The 17,162-nt window shown below is 27.2% G+C and overlaps 2 protein-coding genes across 2 annotated transcripts; one reads left to right on the forward strand and one right to left on the reverse strand.

Annotated features, from left to right (window-relative positions):
* Positions 1 to 1,283: 1,283 nt before the first annotated feature.
* On the forward strand, positions 1,284 to 9,573 carry LOC145832032 (cytochrome P450 4F4-like). The gene is made up of 11 exons (XM_082939401.1): positions 1,284 to 1,443; positions 3,797 to 3,941; positions 4,174 to 4,306; positions 4,503 to 4,661; positions 5,105 to 5,267; positions 5,748 to 5,843; positions 7,249 to 7,336; positions 7,527 to 7,632; positions 7,766 to 7,982; positions 8,549 to 8,631; positions 9,295 to 9,573. The coding sequence occupies exons 1-11, from the start codon at positions 1,294 to 1,296 to the stop codon at positions 9,461 to 9,463; spliced, it is 1,509 nt and encodes a 502-aa protein (XP_082795527.1). The 5' UTR covers positions 1,284 to 1,293; the 3' UTR covers positions 9,464 to 9,573.
* An 870-nt stretch (positions 9,574 to 10,443) lies between these two features.
* Positions 10,444 to 16,536, reverse strand: LOC145831219 (gelsolin-like). The gene is made up of 15 exons (XM_082938364.1): positions 16,365 to 16,536; positions 15,832 to 16,022; positions 15,462 to 15,623; positions 15,151 to 15,303; positions 14,798 to 15,020; positions 14,594 to 14,688; positions 14,343 to 14,465; positions 13,401 to 13,481; positions 12,875 to 13,042; positions 12,523 to 12,600; positions 12,345 to 12,461; positions 11,839 to 12,004; positions 11,403 to 11,564; positions 11,045 to 11,189; positions 10,444 to 10,798 (listed from the first exon to the last, which is right to left on the reverse strand). Exons 1-15 carry the CDS (start codon positions 16,525 to 16,527, stop codon positions 10,621 to 10,623), a joined length of 2,205 nt encoding a protein of 734 aa, XP_082794490.1. The 5' UTR covers positions 16,528 to 16,536; the 3' UTR covers positions 10,444 to 10,620.
* Between the last annotated feature and the right edge of the window lie 626 nt (positions 16,537 to 17,162).

Below are 17,162 nucleotides of genomic sequence, written 5' to 3' on the forward strand. Positions count from 1 at the left end.
ACAAAAATTTGTTTTAAAAAAGATAGAGTTAACATTAAAAAAAACCAACTGTGACACAAAACAACAAATGGGAAATAACAGCAAAATAAATAAAAAAAATAAGTTATATTATCTAAAGTGACAAGTTTTAAAAAACTAAAATACTGCAACCACTTTATTTACCAAACTTTAAGGCTAAATATTGTTTCAGGAAAATATCTAAAAATTTTATATACTATTTTGTTTATTATTTGTATGTTTTTAATTAATCATCAACAATTTTAAAATAGGTTGTAGACGCTTGCACTAATAAGATTTTAAGAAATAAATTTTTCAGACATATGAATGTCATTACGCATTTTTTTTTTATGATGTATTTATCTTTTTTTAATATATTTCAAGCTTATAATACATAATAAAAAATAGTGCTTTTTAACATATAGAACTCTTTATATCTCAAATGTATACTTTTTTTTAAATGTTTAGGTTCCTTATGTTTTTTAAGAGCAGTTGAATGCAAAAAATACTGCAGTCACTTTTTTGATTCCAAAAGTAAAAAAAAATAATTTGTTCAGATAAAAAATTTTTAATAAACTTATAAAAATAAGAGTTGCATTATTGCTTATTCATTACACGATGTCATTTAAAAAAATAAATGTTGTGAATTGATGAATTATAACAAGTTTTACACACAGCTTTAATCTTTTGAGAATAAATTTAATATATTTTAAAGTAATACAGCTAAACTAAAATGTTTAACTTTAGGTTTAAACTATACAGTTTTAAAGTGAGGATAATGTAATTTAATTTTTTCTTTTATTAACTTTGCTTTACTTAATGGATATAGTTATTTTTTCTTCAAGATATTATGAATTTTATTGTAAAATTAAAGTTAGTTTTTTTTTAATCAGGTTTTAGTTCCTTTTTAGAATAGCGTTTTTCATTCAGTGAAGCGGAATATTTAGCTTTTGTATACTCACTAAACTTTAAATTGTCTCTCATACGTTAAAGTAAATTTTGAAAACAGCAAAATCATACTATTTTATTTTATTGTTATTTGTAAATATGTTGTTTAGTGTTCGTTTAAAAGTTAATTAAAAGTTAAAACTTACGATTTATTAGATTCAATTAAAAAAATATTATTAAAAAGTTAGTATTTACATACAACGCAACCAAAAGTGTATTACTTATAGCATTTTGCTTTGTAAAATAATATCTTTGTAATTAAACTTGTAATACTTTTGCAACTTTTTTTGTTTTCTAGCGTCAACTATGTTTGAAAAAATAGAAACGGACTATGGAAACTTTAGGCAGATGCTTCTTGCATCTGTTCTGACCTTGATTGTTGTACTATTGATTGGTAAAGTTTTTGTGCCTGTGATTACATTGTTTAGAAGAAGTTTGTCTATGAGCAAAATGGCGAATTCTCCCCGTGGCCACTGGTTTTATGGACATTTAAAACAGGTTTGAGATTAAATTACTAACTGTTTAGTTTAGCTTTAGATCTTCTTAAAAATTTCATGCTTTACTTTTTCTGTACATGATTTAATTTTATATTTGATCTAATCTTAAACTTTAAAGAATTAGTATAGTTTAATAATTTTGTGTTATTAAAGTATTTTAGCAAACTGTAAAAAGAATGTTATATTAAGACTATCTAGACCAGGGTTTATCAAACTCATTTTAGCAATCGCCAATAAGGAAGAAATAAAAAAAATAATTGCTTCTCTTTATTATATGTTGCCCGTTACTAATAAACTGTTTTTATACGTTTTCGCCCCCTTACCAGTAGTTGCTTCTAATAGCCAAAATCGTCACCGAGGGAAAGCTAATACTAGCTTTTGAATGTTTTGATTTTAATTATGAAAATTCTGCTTAATTAAAAATTTTTTAGATACTCTTGGCTGCTTCTGCTAATTGGCTTACAGCCAGGGACGACACTTGGGGAAGTCAAAGGGCTTGCTATTCAATATAAACTAAAATTTCAACTGTTTTTTTATACTGTACTTAAATAAAATTCCAAAAGCAGTAAAGATAAAAAGCTTATGACTTTCTCTTTAATTATTATCGAGGTTGATGTATGTATATTGCTCCACAAAGCTTAAAACGTCTCCATGCGACTGAGACTTTATTTTCAAAATAAGACATTACGATAGCATGATGTAGTAATATTTCTTTTAATACCGGACGTTGGCGAGCTGCGACGTATCTATTAGTCAGTAAACAACTCACAGTAGACCAGAATCACGCTGAATTTGACATATGGAGTGAAGTTTTGTATAAATTTGATAGTTGTGAATTTAAAAAGAAAAAATAACATTTGATACAGCTTTAAATTAATAACTTAAGTTTTGAAACGAAGAAAAAAAAATCAGACCTAAAGTATTTTTTTCCTAAAATGTTGCTTTTTTGGTAACACTTAAAAAAAGTGAGGCAATGTGAAGTTATTTCTGATTTTATTGTGTTGTATGTAAACATATTTAAACATTTAATATGTGTTAAAAATAAACTGAATGTAAAGAAGGATGTTTACATGATTTAATGTACCACTTTATTGCTAATAACCATACTTTTTCTATTGAAAAATTTCATTTGAGAAGTGCTTTCAAAATTTAACTAATTTCCTTTTCAAAACAAAATAAGTACTCTCAGAAGTAATTAATCAAACAAAATACGAGTAAGTTTTTTTAATCGTAATTACCTCTAATTCTAATAAAATATATTGGTTTTCACAAAAGTTAATTATATCAAAACAATTAAAAATATTGTTGTGATTTTTACAAATTTTATGTTGCTCTAAATGTGAAAATACTGCTCTATTTGTGGGCCTTGTGTGTTCTTTGATTCTTACAAACAGATTTCGCTCCGTTTCTCCAATATATTTGGTATCCAGGTCACCTTGAAATTGAAAGTTATAAACGATGCCACTCCTGTAAAGTTTATCGACCGAATCATTCAATAAGAAATAGTTTCCAACTTTAGCTGTTCTGAAGGCTACTTTAATATTAATACCAATTGTTTTCAACTATTTTGTTATATTTCTGCTAAATTTTTCTGAAATGTTTCTAATGTAAGGAACTGTCAAATAATGTTGATCAGGAAGGTGTGGTTTATCTTCTAACTTTTGTAGTTTTTCAATTTCACTAATTATGAACTTTATTGGATAACCGTTTCCTAAAAGAAGATCCTTTATTCTACTTACTTCTTGGTTCTGTAATTTTTCTGATACTAATCGTTCGTTTCTGATAAGCAAATGTCTGATCAAGTTTTTCATCCATAATTCCGGAGTGCAAGAGTTAAAGTTTAGTAAAACATCTGTGTTTGCTGGTTTCTTGTAAATTGAGGTGATAATTTTTTCTCTTCTGATTTTATATTTATGGCAAGAAAAGAAAGTTTATTCCATGTACATTTTTAAAATTCAAATAAAAAAGAAAAATATTAATTAAACTTAATAGATATAAATTTGAAATATCTTTTTATAAACTATAAAAAAAAAGTTAATAAAAGTAGTTTTTTAAAGGTTTTTCTTTGAAGTTGATATTCTATTTTTAAACACATCAAACTTTTATCTATTCAAAAACCTTCAAATTGCCTCGTGTCAACTGGAGTTAATTGTATTGTAAACTTTTTTTTTAATGGGTTTGAAGCTTGTAAAAGGCTGCCTTAAAGTCAAAATATATTGGTTAAAAATGCGTTCTAAAAGTTTATATTTTCGTAACGTATTTAACTTTTTTGTATTTGAATTTCGAATATAACATAAATTCGAAAAGAGTGATTAAATTATTAAAATTGTTCTACATACTATATTTTTTGACAGTACTCTCAAACTACAACGGGACTGCTAGGTTTTGTTAAAGATATTCACAAGTTTCCAGCATTGTTTAATTACTGGATTGGACCTTTCTTTTCATTAACTCAAGCTATTCATCCAGATATTAACAAAGTAGTTCTTAGTTCAAACAGTTAGTTTTTTTTTTTCTAATACGTTGTTTCAGATAAACAAAAGTAGCAAACAGCTGAAATTTCTTAATGTGTTTTCTTTATAATGTATTTTCTTACAGTTTAAAATTTTACAAATCTTGACTTAGGACTTTTAAACAGTACTTCAACTAAATTTTTAGAATTTTTAAAACTAAAAACGTAGCATAATCGTAGAAAAAAACTTAAAAAATTTTCAAAGTGTTTCAATAACAGCACCAAAAGCACGTTTTGTTTACGATTTTGTCCGACCTTGGGTGGGAGATGGTCTTCTTACAAGTGAAGGAAAAAAGTGGAAAAGGCAAAGAAAACTTATTACACCAGCGTTTCATTTTAACATTCTCAAACAGTTAGTTTATAAAGCTTTAACCTCAAATAAATTTTATTAATTTTGTACATCGTAAAAATAAAATAAATTAAGTACTCACTAAATTTTAAACGGTTTAACAAAAGTCTTGCTTACTCAGATTTCTAAACAACAGAAGTTACTAATTATTTCCCCCTTTTTATTTTGAATACATAGTGAAAGTTGTAATTCTCACAAGATACACGAAAACATTCAACGACTGTGCCGACGTGATGCTCGACAAGTTTGCCGGTATGACGTCACAATCGATTGAGGTGAGCTCGCACCTGAACCTGCTCACGTTGGACGCCATCCTCAGATGCGCTTACTCGTCGGATACCGGATGCCAGCTTGACAGGTATGACAAAAACATGTTAAAGTATAAATTACTTTGTTGGGGAGAAATTGACAAACTTAAAAAAAAGCTAGACGTAATGTTTACTATTAAAACATTGTCATTCATAAAAGAAATTACTACTGGTTGAAAATATGTGTTATAAATTATAACTTACTAGTTAATTATTTATTTTAAAACTGCTTAGTTGATTCTTTGTTGTAGAAAATAAAAATTAACTGCTTAAAAACTTATCAATTGGTCCTGGACAAGACGTTAAAAGGTATCCAAGTGTTGTGCGACTCGATAACCGAAAGGTTTTTTCGTGCTCCAGTTCCTAGGACCAAATATTTTGAGCGTTTTTTGTCGTTTGATAAAGATTAGTCAATAATAAAAGCATTGTTATTTCATCTCTACATTTTTTGATTAAAAACGTGGTAGGTTTAAACGTTACATAATTTTTGCAGCATAAAAAACAACGAATACGTGCAAGCGGTTCACAGTGTAGCAGAGTGCATTGTGGGAAGAATCGATAATCCATTGCTTCAACTTTCACTCTTCTACAAATTGTCGAGCATAGGGAGAAATTTCTACAGGAGCGTGGAAGTGCTGCACAACAACACTGCTAGAGTTGGTTTGCATTTTTGCAAAAATGTTGTACTTTTTTACAAGTAAACTTTCTTAAACAAGTCACATGTGAATTAGAGACATATTTAAGCATATTTTTACTCCTTAAATTTTGTACTTATTAGATTTATTTACAAAAACAAATGACAAAAAAGAAAACATGAATTTAAAGTTCTACTATTTTTACAAGTTACTTTTTGAAAATTGCTACAGCTGTTTAATTACTAAAGATTTAAAAATATTTACTATGAAAATTATAATGCAACTATTGGTGATAAAAGAATTCATCAACAAATCTTGTTTCTATGTCGGTGTTTAAATGCACATTTTAGTAAAAAAAAAAGTACAAGTTAAATACAATTTCAGTTAAGAAAAGTTTAAAGCAAATTATAAGGAAGATTTTTAAAATCCAGTAAAATCAAGTTAAAGCTAAGTCAAGGACTAAACAAGCATTTTTGTTTTTAAACAAGTATACAACTTCAGATTATAAAAGAAAGAAAAGAAGAAAATGAAAAAAAGAAGTATTCAGATGATGAAAAGAAATTTGTCGACTTTTTAGATATGCTTCTTAAAGCTAAAGTATGTTTCACATAGTTGATATTGGATACCCTTATCTTTTTAACAAGTTATTTGTATTATAAGTAAAAAAAAACAAACAGCATTAATCTTGTAAAACTTTGTTTATTTATATCTAACAATACATTTTAACAAAAGTTATTTTTTAATTTTAAAGAAGTTTTTCGAGTATAACTTTTTATGTTAATCGAAACAAAATATTTGCTTCATAATTATTTGTTTATTCTAGTTATGAGTTATTTCTAACAAATTTTAATATTTGTAATCAAAATTAAAGTAAATTAACATTCGTCAAATAAAGTTAAAACTTTGGTCTTTTACACAAACAAAACAGTCAATGTCTATGTTTACTTTATATTTTGTTTATTTTACTTAGATATTACTTTGCTGCTTAAGCTCTTTAAAGTTCTCGACTTAAATGCTCTGAAAATTTTCTAGTTTATATATTTAAAATGCTGTATTTATAAACTTATTTCAAGAACAAAAAAACTAGTATGTGGTTTCTTTACTGCTACTTAATTTATTTTAATATTGAACATATTTCATACATTTTCTGTAGCATTTTTTGTAACATTTTCTGTACTATACATTTTCTTTAGAAAAATATATTTCGACATAAAAGTATTTTATATAACTTGGGAGCATACTGTAGCTATTAAATTCGGGGTTGTAAAATTTTATTTACGAAATTGGAATCAAGCCAACGAATAAATTTTACTTTAATTTAGTGTCTCGTCACATACAAATTAAATAAGTGTTGTTTTGGCTAAAAGTTACCTAACAAAAAGTAAAACACAGGTACGTAGTTTCTATCATTAAATAATTACTTTTTACATTTTTTTTAGGTTTACAAGTATGCACTTTTTTATATTTTACATTTATATAAAATGTTTTACAAGTTAAAAATCAAAGGTGATGTTGTACATAAGTGTTGCACCAAAGCTTTACAGGAATTTTTTTTTTTAACTTTAAGATCAAAAACAATTTAAAAATAATTAAAAATCAATCTGTAGCTTTTTTATCTTTTTTTAACAAGTGTGACTTCATATGTTTCTACTATTCTAGAAAAAAATCCATACCAAAAACTAGTTTATTGTATATCCTGTTGTAAATAGAAGAAATAGTTTTTTATAACAGATTATATCAATATAAAAAGATGAAATAGTTTTTTTTAATTACAAAAGTATTATTAACTTTAAAACAAGAATAAATAACCTAACAATATTAACATAATACTAAAGTGTTTTTTTCAGATTTTTTGTTTATTATGTAAAGAAAGTTTATTTTTAGTTATCAGCACATTAATATTTAAGTTTAAGCAGACTTTAAAAAAGCTTAAACAATTAAACTAATAGCTAACAAGTTTTACGGCTAAATGATAAGAAAAAATTAATTAAATAAATCTTAGGACAATAGCGGAAAAGGTTTAACAGATATTGAAATTCGTGACGAGGTAGAAACCTTTTTGTTTGAAGGTCATGATACAACATCATCAGGTTTGTACAAATACAAGAAATAAAATAATGAACTTTAATTTTCAATTACTTTGATTCTAAGCTTTTGAGCTAAAGTTATAATTTAAATGTTTTAAGTTGTAACAGTTGTTGTAAAACTAAAACTTATACGTAGGCATTTATAAACAAAATTAACATTTAAACGACTTTCCAAAAATTAAAGTTTTTATAGGCCTTGCTTGGTTGTTTTACAATCTGGCAAGACATCCTGAAATTCAAGAAAAATGCAGAAATGAAGTAAATGGTGTGTTGGGAGATCACGAGGAAAAAATTAAAACGTTAGTTCAAAAAATTAGCAACTAAGCAACATTTAAATGTGCTCAGACTAAAATAAAAATTAACAAAATAAAAGTACGTAGCTTAACTACATTTTCATTCCATTCATAAAGAGTGATAACTTTATAAAAACAGAGAACACCTTCCCAAACTTTCTTACCTGACCATGTGCATAAAAGAGAGCTTGAGACTTCATTCGCCCGTGTACGTGATCGGGAGAACGTTGGATGAAGATCTGCCTGTCGAGTGTCCTCTATTGCGGAAAAAAAACTCGACACTTCCGAATGAGTCAAACATAATGGTCAACATCTTTGCTCAGCACAAAAATCCGTTGATATGGGAAAATGCCGACGTAAGTTTTAGAACAGATAAAATTTTTTAACTTCAAAAATAGCTTGAAAGAGTTTAAGTATTAAGCTTGGTTACGAGTTAAGTACATGGCATAAACATGAGTTTTTGAGAAACACATAATAAGCATTCATTTAAACAAAAACTTAGCTTTAAAGTAATTTAAAATAGTTTGTTATTTAAGAGAAACTAAATAAAAAAGTTTTAGTGCTTTTAAATTATAATTAATAATTTAAAATGTAAAGAAAAATATGTTATCATTAGTTACGGCAAAACAGTTTATGTTTAAAGTAGTTTTAAATTTACTAGCAACTTAGTAAATATTAAGCAGCTAATAAATTAAAAAACTCGAACTATTATTAATCAAAATTATATAAACTTAATATTAACTTAAATTACAAACAAATATTCACAACAGCTAAACTATAAACAAAAAGTTTTGGAAAATTAATAAGAAAATGTTATATTTAACAAATTACTTGAAATTATGTATCTTTAATATACTATAAAAAATAATTTCATGTTTAGCCTACAAACAACGATTAGCTTAAAATAAAAACTTTCTTTCAGGTTTACGATCCTGAAAGATTCTCTGATGAAAATATATCAAAGATGCCGCCACATGCCTTTATTCCTTTTTCTGCCGGACCAAGGTATAATGAGATTGGTTTAATTTTTTATAATTTCAACCTACCTCTTTAGTACACACTTTGAGCCCAAAAAATGCCAAAAAAATCAGAAAGTAAGTACTTCAGAAAAGTGTTACAATACTCATTTAAAAAAGATATATTTTAGATTTTATGTTGTTTATTTTCAAAGAGTTATTAGTTCTAAATTGTACTTTTATAGTGCATTATAAATGTTAATGGTTATTATCAGAACTTTTTCAATGTTTACAAAATGTTACGATGTATGAATGAATTAGCATCAGTTTAATTGAAACTTTTTTTGTTTGTTTAAACTTAACCAGAAAAAAATTGCATTATTTCCAGTTTTGTCATTAAAAAATTGTAGATGTTTTAAAGAAGTACTAATTTAATACTATAACTAAAAATAAAAAAATCTAAATAATGTATTTCTTTAACTACGTTTAGAAACTTGGAATTAAAAAGAACTATACCTTACTTAATTATTGTTTAAGCATTGAAACATTTTAAATAAGTTTTTTTTTTTTTGTTTCTAATTCATCAAAAACTATTAACCCAAAAAAACAATGAAGTTTTTTTTACCAATCCTCACATGTTTAGTCTAATAAAGTTTACGAAAGACCTTAAGAGGTCTACGCCTAAAACGATCAAAATATAATTTTTAAACAGAAACTGCATCGGACAAAATTTCGCTATGAATGAGATGAAAGTGGTGATGAGCGCCACCTTGAGGAGATTTAAATTGACGGTGGATGAGAGCAAACCTGCACCCCAACTTGTGCCGAAACTCGTGTTGAGAAGTTCGACTGGAGTTAACATCAAGTTTGAACAACTTTAAAACTCTTTCTTCATTTAAAGTTGTTACCGTCGAAAGCTTTGTTGCAATGCTGAACTGCTCAACTTAATTGTATATTTTTTTACGATCTTTGGTGCGAGTTCGCTATTGTTTTTACTTTTAATAAGACTTTTAACTGTATATCAAGTCATAATTGTATATCAAAATTATAACAAATCAAATGATAAATAAATAAACTACTAGTCGGTTAGTAATTGATTTATAAAGTAGTTTTGAATGTTTGTTTTTACTTTTGTGTCGTTAGTTTGTTAAAACAACAACAGTGTTTTTTCACGTAGTTTTTCAAAAAAAATAACTTACATTTCTAAGTTTTACTTTTATAACTCTCTTCTAAACTTTTGAATTATCTAATGCATAAGCTACATTTGTTTTATAGAAAAAAAAGTCTTTTAAGCCTTATATTTTAAATGAGTATGGTTTTAAATTTATTTTACTAATACTTATGGTCTAGTTTAATTTTTGTTGAATATTTTAATAAAACGTAAAATTTTTTGTATGTCTATGAAATTAGTATATTGAGTGCAATTTTTTACTACTACATAAAAAAAATCAATTTAAATATAATATGCTGTTTTATTTGTTTATTTTTATTCTAAATTTACTACAACTTTACAATTCAGTATTTACTTTAGATGTTACCAGCGTACCAGAGTACTTTAATGATCCCTTTGTTTTGATTCCTAACTATATTATTTATTTTAATAAAACTTTTAACCTATTTCAACTTTCTTTTGTCAACTGAACTTTTTAGTTACATAACAGTAAAAACTTTTGTAGAAGAGTCGAAGATACAAGATTATAATGTGAGTGTATGTATATATAATGTATACTGCTTTATATATAGTTTATTAAAAGTATAACATATATAACTTTATTTATTTTGCAGAATAATTTATTATGATATAAGTTTTTTAAATAACTTGCTTAATCTTGATTCAAAAGTTTAATAAGTATAGCAATAGTTGTTTAATATAAAGAAATAATAATTATGAAATTATTTTATTTTGATTTTACCAAAAGGAAGTGTGAATGAAAAAACTTGTTTTATTGTTAGAAATAGTATTTTATGAAAAACATAAAGATACCCAACTGTTTTGTAAAACAAATTTTTAAGAAATAAAAATGATGTAAAAAATAGTTTAAATTTGAAGCTGCTTGATTCTGTCCTCATAGTTCAGGTTCTTTGTGAAGTAGCTGTCGTCCCACGATGGGAAATACCCCTTGAATGTGACTGGCTCGTGGTCCATTTTAACCATTATGACGACACAGTCCTGATCTCTGCCTCTCGGGTCGTCCCTGATATACTCAGCAGCTAGTCTAAAACAAAAATACTTTTAAATTAAGCCATTTTAGATAAAGCTTAACTTTGTTTACTTGTTTTGAAAGAACTTAGAAAACTAACTAAAATTTAATTTTAAATCTTTTAAAGTTACTTTTTTCATAGGGCTAACTTTTAGCTTCTACAAAAAAACATTATGCTAACAGCTTAAAGAAATTATTTAAGTGTCTTTTATAAAGGCAAAATGTTAATCTCTGCAAGCTCCTATATATTGAACAATTTACTTTGGCGCCTCCCTTCTTTCTTCCTGGTTCGCACCATTTCCGATCCACAAGTAAACTTCCTTCCACGTGTCAAGCATCATGACGTCATCAACTTCAAGATCGGTTTGAGTGAACTCACCGGCTATCTCCTCCACACACACGTTTCCTGTTTTAGTGCATATTTTTCAATTAAGTTTGCAGTAATGTTTTTGCTGAAAGTATGAGATTAAACACCGCAGTTTTATCGATTTAATACTTTTATCTCTCTAAAAAACGTTTTTTTAAAAGCATAGCACGTTAAACTAGTTATCCATTTATCTCTTTTGCCCATGAAAACAAGAAAAAACACAAATTTTGCTTCTAAATGTATTTGTTGTACCTTTAGCATTGGAGATTGCAAACAGTCTTGCGGGATTTTCATCGAGATCTTCAAACAACCGGGGATCGTTCGCATACTCGGTCTTTCCTCCCAATATCTTCCAAAACTCCTCGCTCTCACCGTTTTCTTTGAGACGAATAGGTGAGGAAGTTGCTGTTGCTTCTGCAGAATTAGCTTCATGTTTATTATAGGCTAAAAACATGAACATGCAGTAACGGAGTACTAGTACAGACTAAAAAAATAATGAGTGTATACAACAAATCTTTATAAAGTTTTTACCTTTTATCTGAAAAATTTTTGAACAAAACTATTTAATATTTTGCAATCTCCTTTAGGCTCGACACTAATTGTTTCATTAATTATTAATTGAGAAAATAAATTTCAAAGCAGTAATATGTTTATAGGCAGTTGTAAAACTTTAGTTATTTATACTTACTAGCAACAATATCCGCGGCTTCAGTTTCGATTTCAGAAGCGCCAATGCCCTCCCAAATGAAGCATTTACCAGCAGTTTTCAGAACGAAAGCGTCGTTTGAGTTCAAAGAACTTGCTTTTGCTGCAATCTCTATCGCTTTTGTACCTCCCAACTCCGATGATCGGACCTAGGAGTTTCGTTTATGAATATAAAACAGTTATGAGTGTTTCCACATTACTTAATTTTCTTATAAATGGTTTATAACTCAGCAAGATCTTTATTTAACTTACTTTTGAAAAAAACTATTCATCATATTACAATGTTTTAGACTTATAAAAACCAAGTTTTTTTTTTTTTACAAGTTTTGTTATATGAAGATAGCAAAACTTTTATAAGAAACTTTAACAAAAAAAACCTAAAATAAAGGTTGTAAAAATTGTAGTTTGATTTTTGATAACCGACTTAGATTTTAAAAGTTTTAGTGTATAAATGTCTCACTTACTATTTTCAAAAATGCTAAAAGATACCTGATACAATGCAGTAGCAGACAGCCCAGTTTCTTTTTTAAGAGCTCTCGAATATCCACCTTTAGATATTATTATCGGGTTCGGGAATATGCTCAAAAAGTGCATCGGTTCTTTGCCCTAACAAAATTATTCACTTTGTTTAGTTCATACTCAAACAAAACACAAAACTAATGATTACCATGACAACTCGAACTTGCACAGGTTTTTGGCCGTATTCATCGTCTAACTGAGTGGCCAGATACGCCGAAGCTGTTATCTGTTAAAGCCAGTTAAAAACTTGTTGATTATTACAAGTTTGTATCAAAAATTTGATTAAAGTCAATAAGTTGTAAAACATATTAATTCTTTTATATAATTTACATTTATTACAAACTCTCAAGCACAAATTAATGTTTGTCAAAAGTTCTGTCTAAGTATATAGATGATTTAATTTTTATCATACTTTAAAGTACTTACTTTTAAAGTATGATAAAATCATACTTTTAAAAATTAATTATAAGTTTATCAACAATTATTAAATAAAAATAAACCTCGTCAATTGTGGATTGTTTTCCTTGCCAAAAATAAATAATATATTCCTCCTTGTTTCTGCATATGTACGTGTAAAGGATGATGTAACTGTCACCAGCAAAAAATTTACCATAATCTTCCTTCTTCACAGGAACTTTTTCGCTCCCTTCAACTCTCCAAACTTCAACCTAAACACACTTACTAAAAAGCTATACGATGATAGAATAAAAATGATAAAGTACCGCTTTATTCAATCATAAATACTTTTACATATTTTGTTTATCCATAGACAAAATAAAAACAATGTATACAAAAGTATTTCGCACCATACAAAAAATTGTATTTTTATGAATATACGGTTAAAAGTATATCCAACAAAAATAAATGATAAACTTTAGAAAATATATATTTAGTAAGTTTCTTAATACAAAACAATAATCTGATTGCGATCATTTTATTTTACGGTACTTCAACAAAACTTTATGTTCGTTAAAAACGTTTTGTAGTTATAAGATAATATAACTAAGGTAACTTTTCTAAAAATACCTTGCCAGATCCATCATCTACCATTCGATGTTTTGCTGCTAACTTTGGAGTGTCATGAAGGTTTTTCATTTCAAATTTCACCTGAACAAAGTTTCACGTTTAATTATGCAAAATAAACAACATTCACTAGTGAGAAGCATATAAGGATCAACAATAAACTTTTTTCTATTACTTTACTAATAAATATTTTAATTCATAATAGTTTACAACTATTTTTAGAGCCAAGAAGTATCGCAACTTTTATTATTTTTTATTCAAAACCTAAATATTTAATTATATTAATTATAAATTATTATTTAATTAATTAAATAATATTTAATTACAAAACCTAAATATTTAAAACCTAAAAATTAATTATCTAATAATAGTAGTATAATATTTTTGTTTAGGTTTTATGTGTGTTAAAATCTAGTTTTTACTAACGCTATTTTGACTAATAACCAAATATTTGCGTAATATCACGATCACTTCCGATCAGTAATATCAAGCACTAGCTTATTATTATTTGTTATATTACGGTTTATTTTTACCATAAGTTTATAAGTAAATAAAAGAAAATGAACAACATACTTTATTTGAAATGTACAAAATGAAATTTAATGTTTTTATTTATGAAATTGCCTAACTTTGAAGTCTATAATGTTTTAAATTTTTTTAATCGTTAAAGTTTTTTATATTTTTTTAGCTTACACAAACAAGTATGTTATAAAACCTAATAAGATTCTAGAAAAACAAAAAACTTAAAATATTAGTTTTGTTGCCAGTTTTCTGGTAAGTGCTATAAAACAAAACCTTTAACTATGTCTTACTGTTCTATAAAAGTTATAGAAGTTTAAACGAGTTATTCATGATTAAGTCTATTACACTACTAGTTATGTGGCATACTAAACTTTATAAATATTGACAAATAGTATTATTAAACCATTTGGACTACTTCATTACCTTCTCAATCTTAGCAATTTTGCTCTTGTTCCACGTTGCTCCAAAACCAACAGTTTGGTTTTTCTTTCTCCAGTCCTTGAAATACTGAGTGAACAATGCTGGCTCAGTATGCTGAGATACTACCTAAAAGTTAAAATGTAATTGCAGTTAAACTCTGTTTTTGCTATACTTTGTAAATACTTCAAATGAAGTAATGTGACAAGAACTTTTATGTAGTTTGAATAAAAACTGATGTTTAACCAATTTTTAACCTGTATTTTAGTTTGCGGCAAGTAATTGTTTTTCTTGATGAATTTCATAGCAGTATTCAAAGCACCGCTGCGTTCGTCATTACTGGCTTTGGACCCTTGAAAAAGTTTTGTATAAGACTAAATCGTGTTTAGATGTAAAAAAGTATTAATCATAAATTGGTCAATATTCATTATATAATAAATATTACACTATTAAACACACACCTTTCCACACGAATATTGTTTGACCCGATCCGGTGTCCACAATGAAGCAGTCTCCGCTGTCCAGACTCGATTGCTTGAACGGGGAAGTACCTTTATTCGTGACTTCCAGGGTTCCGCTGTCCGACGACACTTGGTACAAGCTGGCCGCTTTCGATTTCGCCTTGGATTTTGAGTCGTCATCAGCGATCGCTGGCTTCACGTCACTCGGACTTCCACTAAGAACCTTTAATTGAGAAAATTTGTTTTTATTTTGTTAGAAAATTTTTGATACAGTTATATCTTTAAACTAAAAGAATAAACAACTATTTAGAAAATAAATCACTTTTTTTGCACAATTTTCAGCCAAAACTTACGTTCAAAACTTCTTGTGGGATCCTTTCACCCTCTTCTAAAATAGTTATTTTTCCTTTACCGGCTTTCTCTTCGTTTTTGATCGTGTTCACGACTTGGCACGCCTTCAACTTTTCCATTCTGTTGCACTTGCTTCCATTCCATTGGTATATGTTCTGCAACATAAATAACGTCAGTTTGTTTTACAAAATACTTTTGTTTGTTTAAAACTAATCATAAAATTTATTAAGTCTTGCTAAAGTTTATAAGTTAACTCTACAAATAATTGTTAAAATCTCAATTTGATTTATTAAGTAGATTAATTAATCCTAACATTGTCAATTTCGATGATGAAACAGTCGCCCTGATTGAACTGGCGCCAACTCATGTCAACCTCCATCGCTCGAACGTTCCTCCTTCCTTTTATGTGCAAAACTCGTCTCACTTCGCTCACGTTCGTTCTGGCGTGTGAGAAGCCAGACTTCACTCCACCTTTCTGTTTATCGTAAAGTTTTATTTCTTAATACAAAGATTATAACAACTAAAAAAACGTAGAAATCAAAAACATGTCAAAAAGTCAAAAAGGTATCAAAAAAATTCTAATTTCATTATCAACAAGCTGAAAGTCCTTAATAATCTGTTTAAACAAGTTAATTTAATTTTTTCACTGTTTAAAAAAAATAAAATGTAGACTGTATACTCACACAATACTTGATTCCATTTTTAAAGTAGCCCATAAACGTGTTCGACTCGAAACCTTGAATTTCACGAAACTGCACTGGTTTTCCACCTAACTGGTCATCAATCTTTATTGACAAAATAGCAGCGGTACCTCTCTCATCTTGAGAAGATTCCTCACCGAGCCAAAAATGAAGATCGTAACGGAAGTTTGAACCTAATAATTAAACAGTGTTTTTTATGAATTTTATAAAATGAACGATAAATTGTTAAAAAGCTATTCTTTCTTTAAAAAAACATAGCTGAATTAGTTTAAAAGGTTCTTTTAACAATATGTTTTATATATGTTTAAATTATCTATTTATTTTAATTTTAGCTCAAGAAAAGTACAATCGAAAAAAGGTTCATTATAAATAACCAAAATAGTATATATAATAAGAAAGTGATCTGTGAATATAGATAGCTGATATTTCAATTACGCCTGTAAACCTATCTTTAATTATAGAAAATTTTTTAAATTTTATTATAATAGCTTCATTGTGAATAGATATATAAAAACCTCTAAGTTGAACGGTGTTAAGGAGTATGTAGGAGTCTCCTGTGAAAAAGTTACCACGTTGACTGCTCGGTTGCGCCACCAGTTGGAAGTTTTCGATCCTCCAAACTTGTAACCCGGCTGAGTTGCCCGCGTTCTCAATCTCAAATGTGGTTTTGTCCGTCATTAAGTATTAAAATCAATTACTTAAAATTATATTTAGAGTTGAAGTTATTTCATAGTATTTTTACGTTATAAACTTTATACACATGGTTACATTTTTAAGTATATAAAAAAATAGCTTGTATATTTCCAAGTACTTGAAGTGCTTCTTTACTATTTCATTTTCTATAAAAACAACTGTTCAATGCATTTATTTTATAGCTTAAGATTGTTTACATTCTTAAAAGGAAGTAAAATAGCAAGCTTTGTCTTTGTGTTATTAGCTTCTTTAAACAAACAAATCACAAAAATTTAACTTTTGTCTTTTTTTGTACTATTCTATTTATAAAAAAAAACTGTTTATACCATTTTTTTTCTGTTATGTATTCTAAGAACATTGATTATTTTGTATAACTATAAGGTAAAGTAATAACTTTTTATAGTGTTTTGTAAATTAAAGCATAAATCAAACTTTCTAACTTTCTAAAGTATAAAAAATTCTTTCTACATACAAAAACTAATGTTTTGGTCAGATTAACTAAACAAAAAACTTAAACATTAAGTAAAGTTAATTTAGTTATATAACGCGTTAAATTCAAGCAGACAAAAATCAAAACAAAAAACGCAGAGAATGATTTCATCGTTTTTTGAACAATAGAA

The sequence above is a fragment of the Thalia democratica genome, chromosome 3 (assembly GCF_965202585.1).
Source record: "Thalia democratica chromosome 3, ktThaDemo2.hap1.1, whole genome shotgun sequence".
NCBI classification, from domain to species: domain Eukaryota; kingdom Metazoa; phylum Chordata; class Thaliacea; order Salpida; family Salpidae; genus Thalia; species Thalia democratica.

Bases quoted from the DNA above. Each gene is read 5' to 3' on its own strand.
- LOC145832032 (XM_082939401.1), top strand. From the start codon at position 1,294: ATGCTTCTTGCATCTGTTCTGACCTTGATTGTTGTACTATTGATTGGT. The intron at 7,337-7,526 runs GTTTGTACAAAT...AAGTTTTTATAG, and splicing joins TCATGATACAACATCATCAG to GCCTTGCTTGGTTGTTTTAC. The intron at 7,633-7,765 runs GTTAGTTCAAAA...TTATAAAAACAG, and splicing joins CACGAGGAAAAAATTAAAAC to AGAACACCTTCCCAAACTTT.
- LOC145831219 (XM_082938364.1), bottom strand. From the start codon at position 16,527: ATGACGGACAAAACCACATTTGAGATTGAGAACGCGGGCAACTCAGCC. The intron at 11,565-11,838 runs GTAAGTATAAAT...CTAATTCTGCAG, and splicing joins AGCCGCGGATATTGTTGCTA to AAGCAACAGCAACTTCCTCA. The intron at 10,799-11,044 runs GTAAATTGTTCA...TTTTTGTTTTAG, and splicing joins GAAAGAAGGGAGGCGCCAAA to ACTAGCTGCTGAGTATATCA.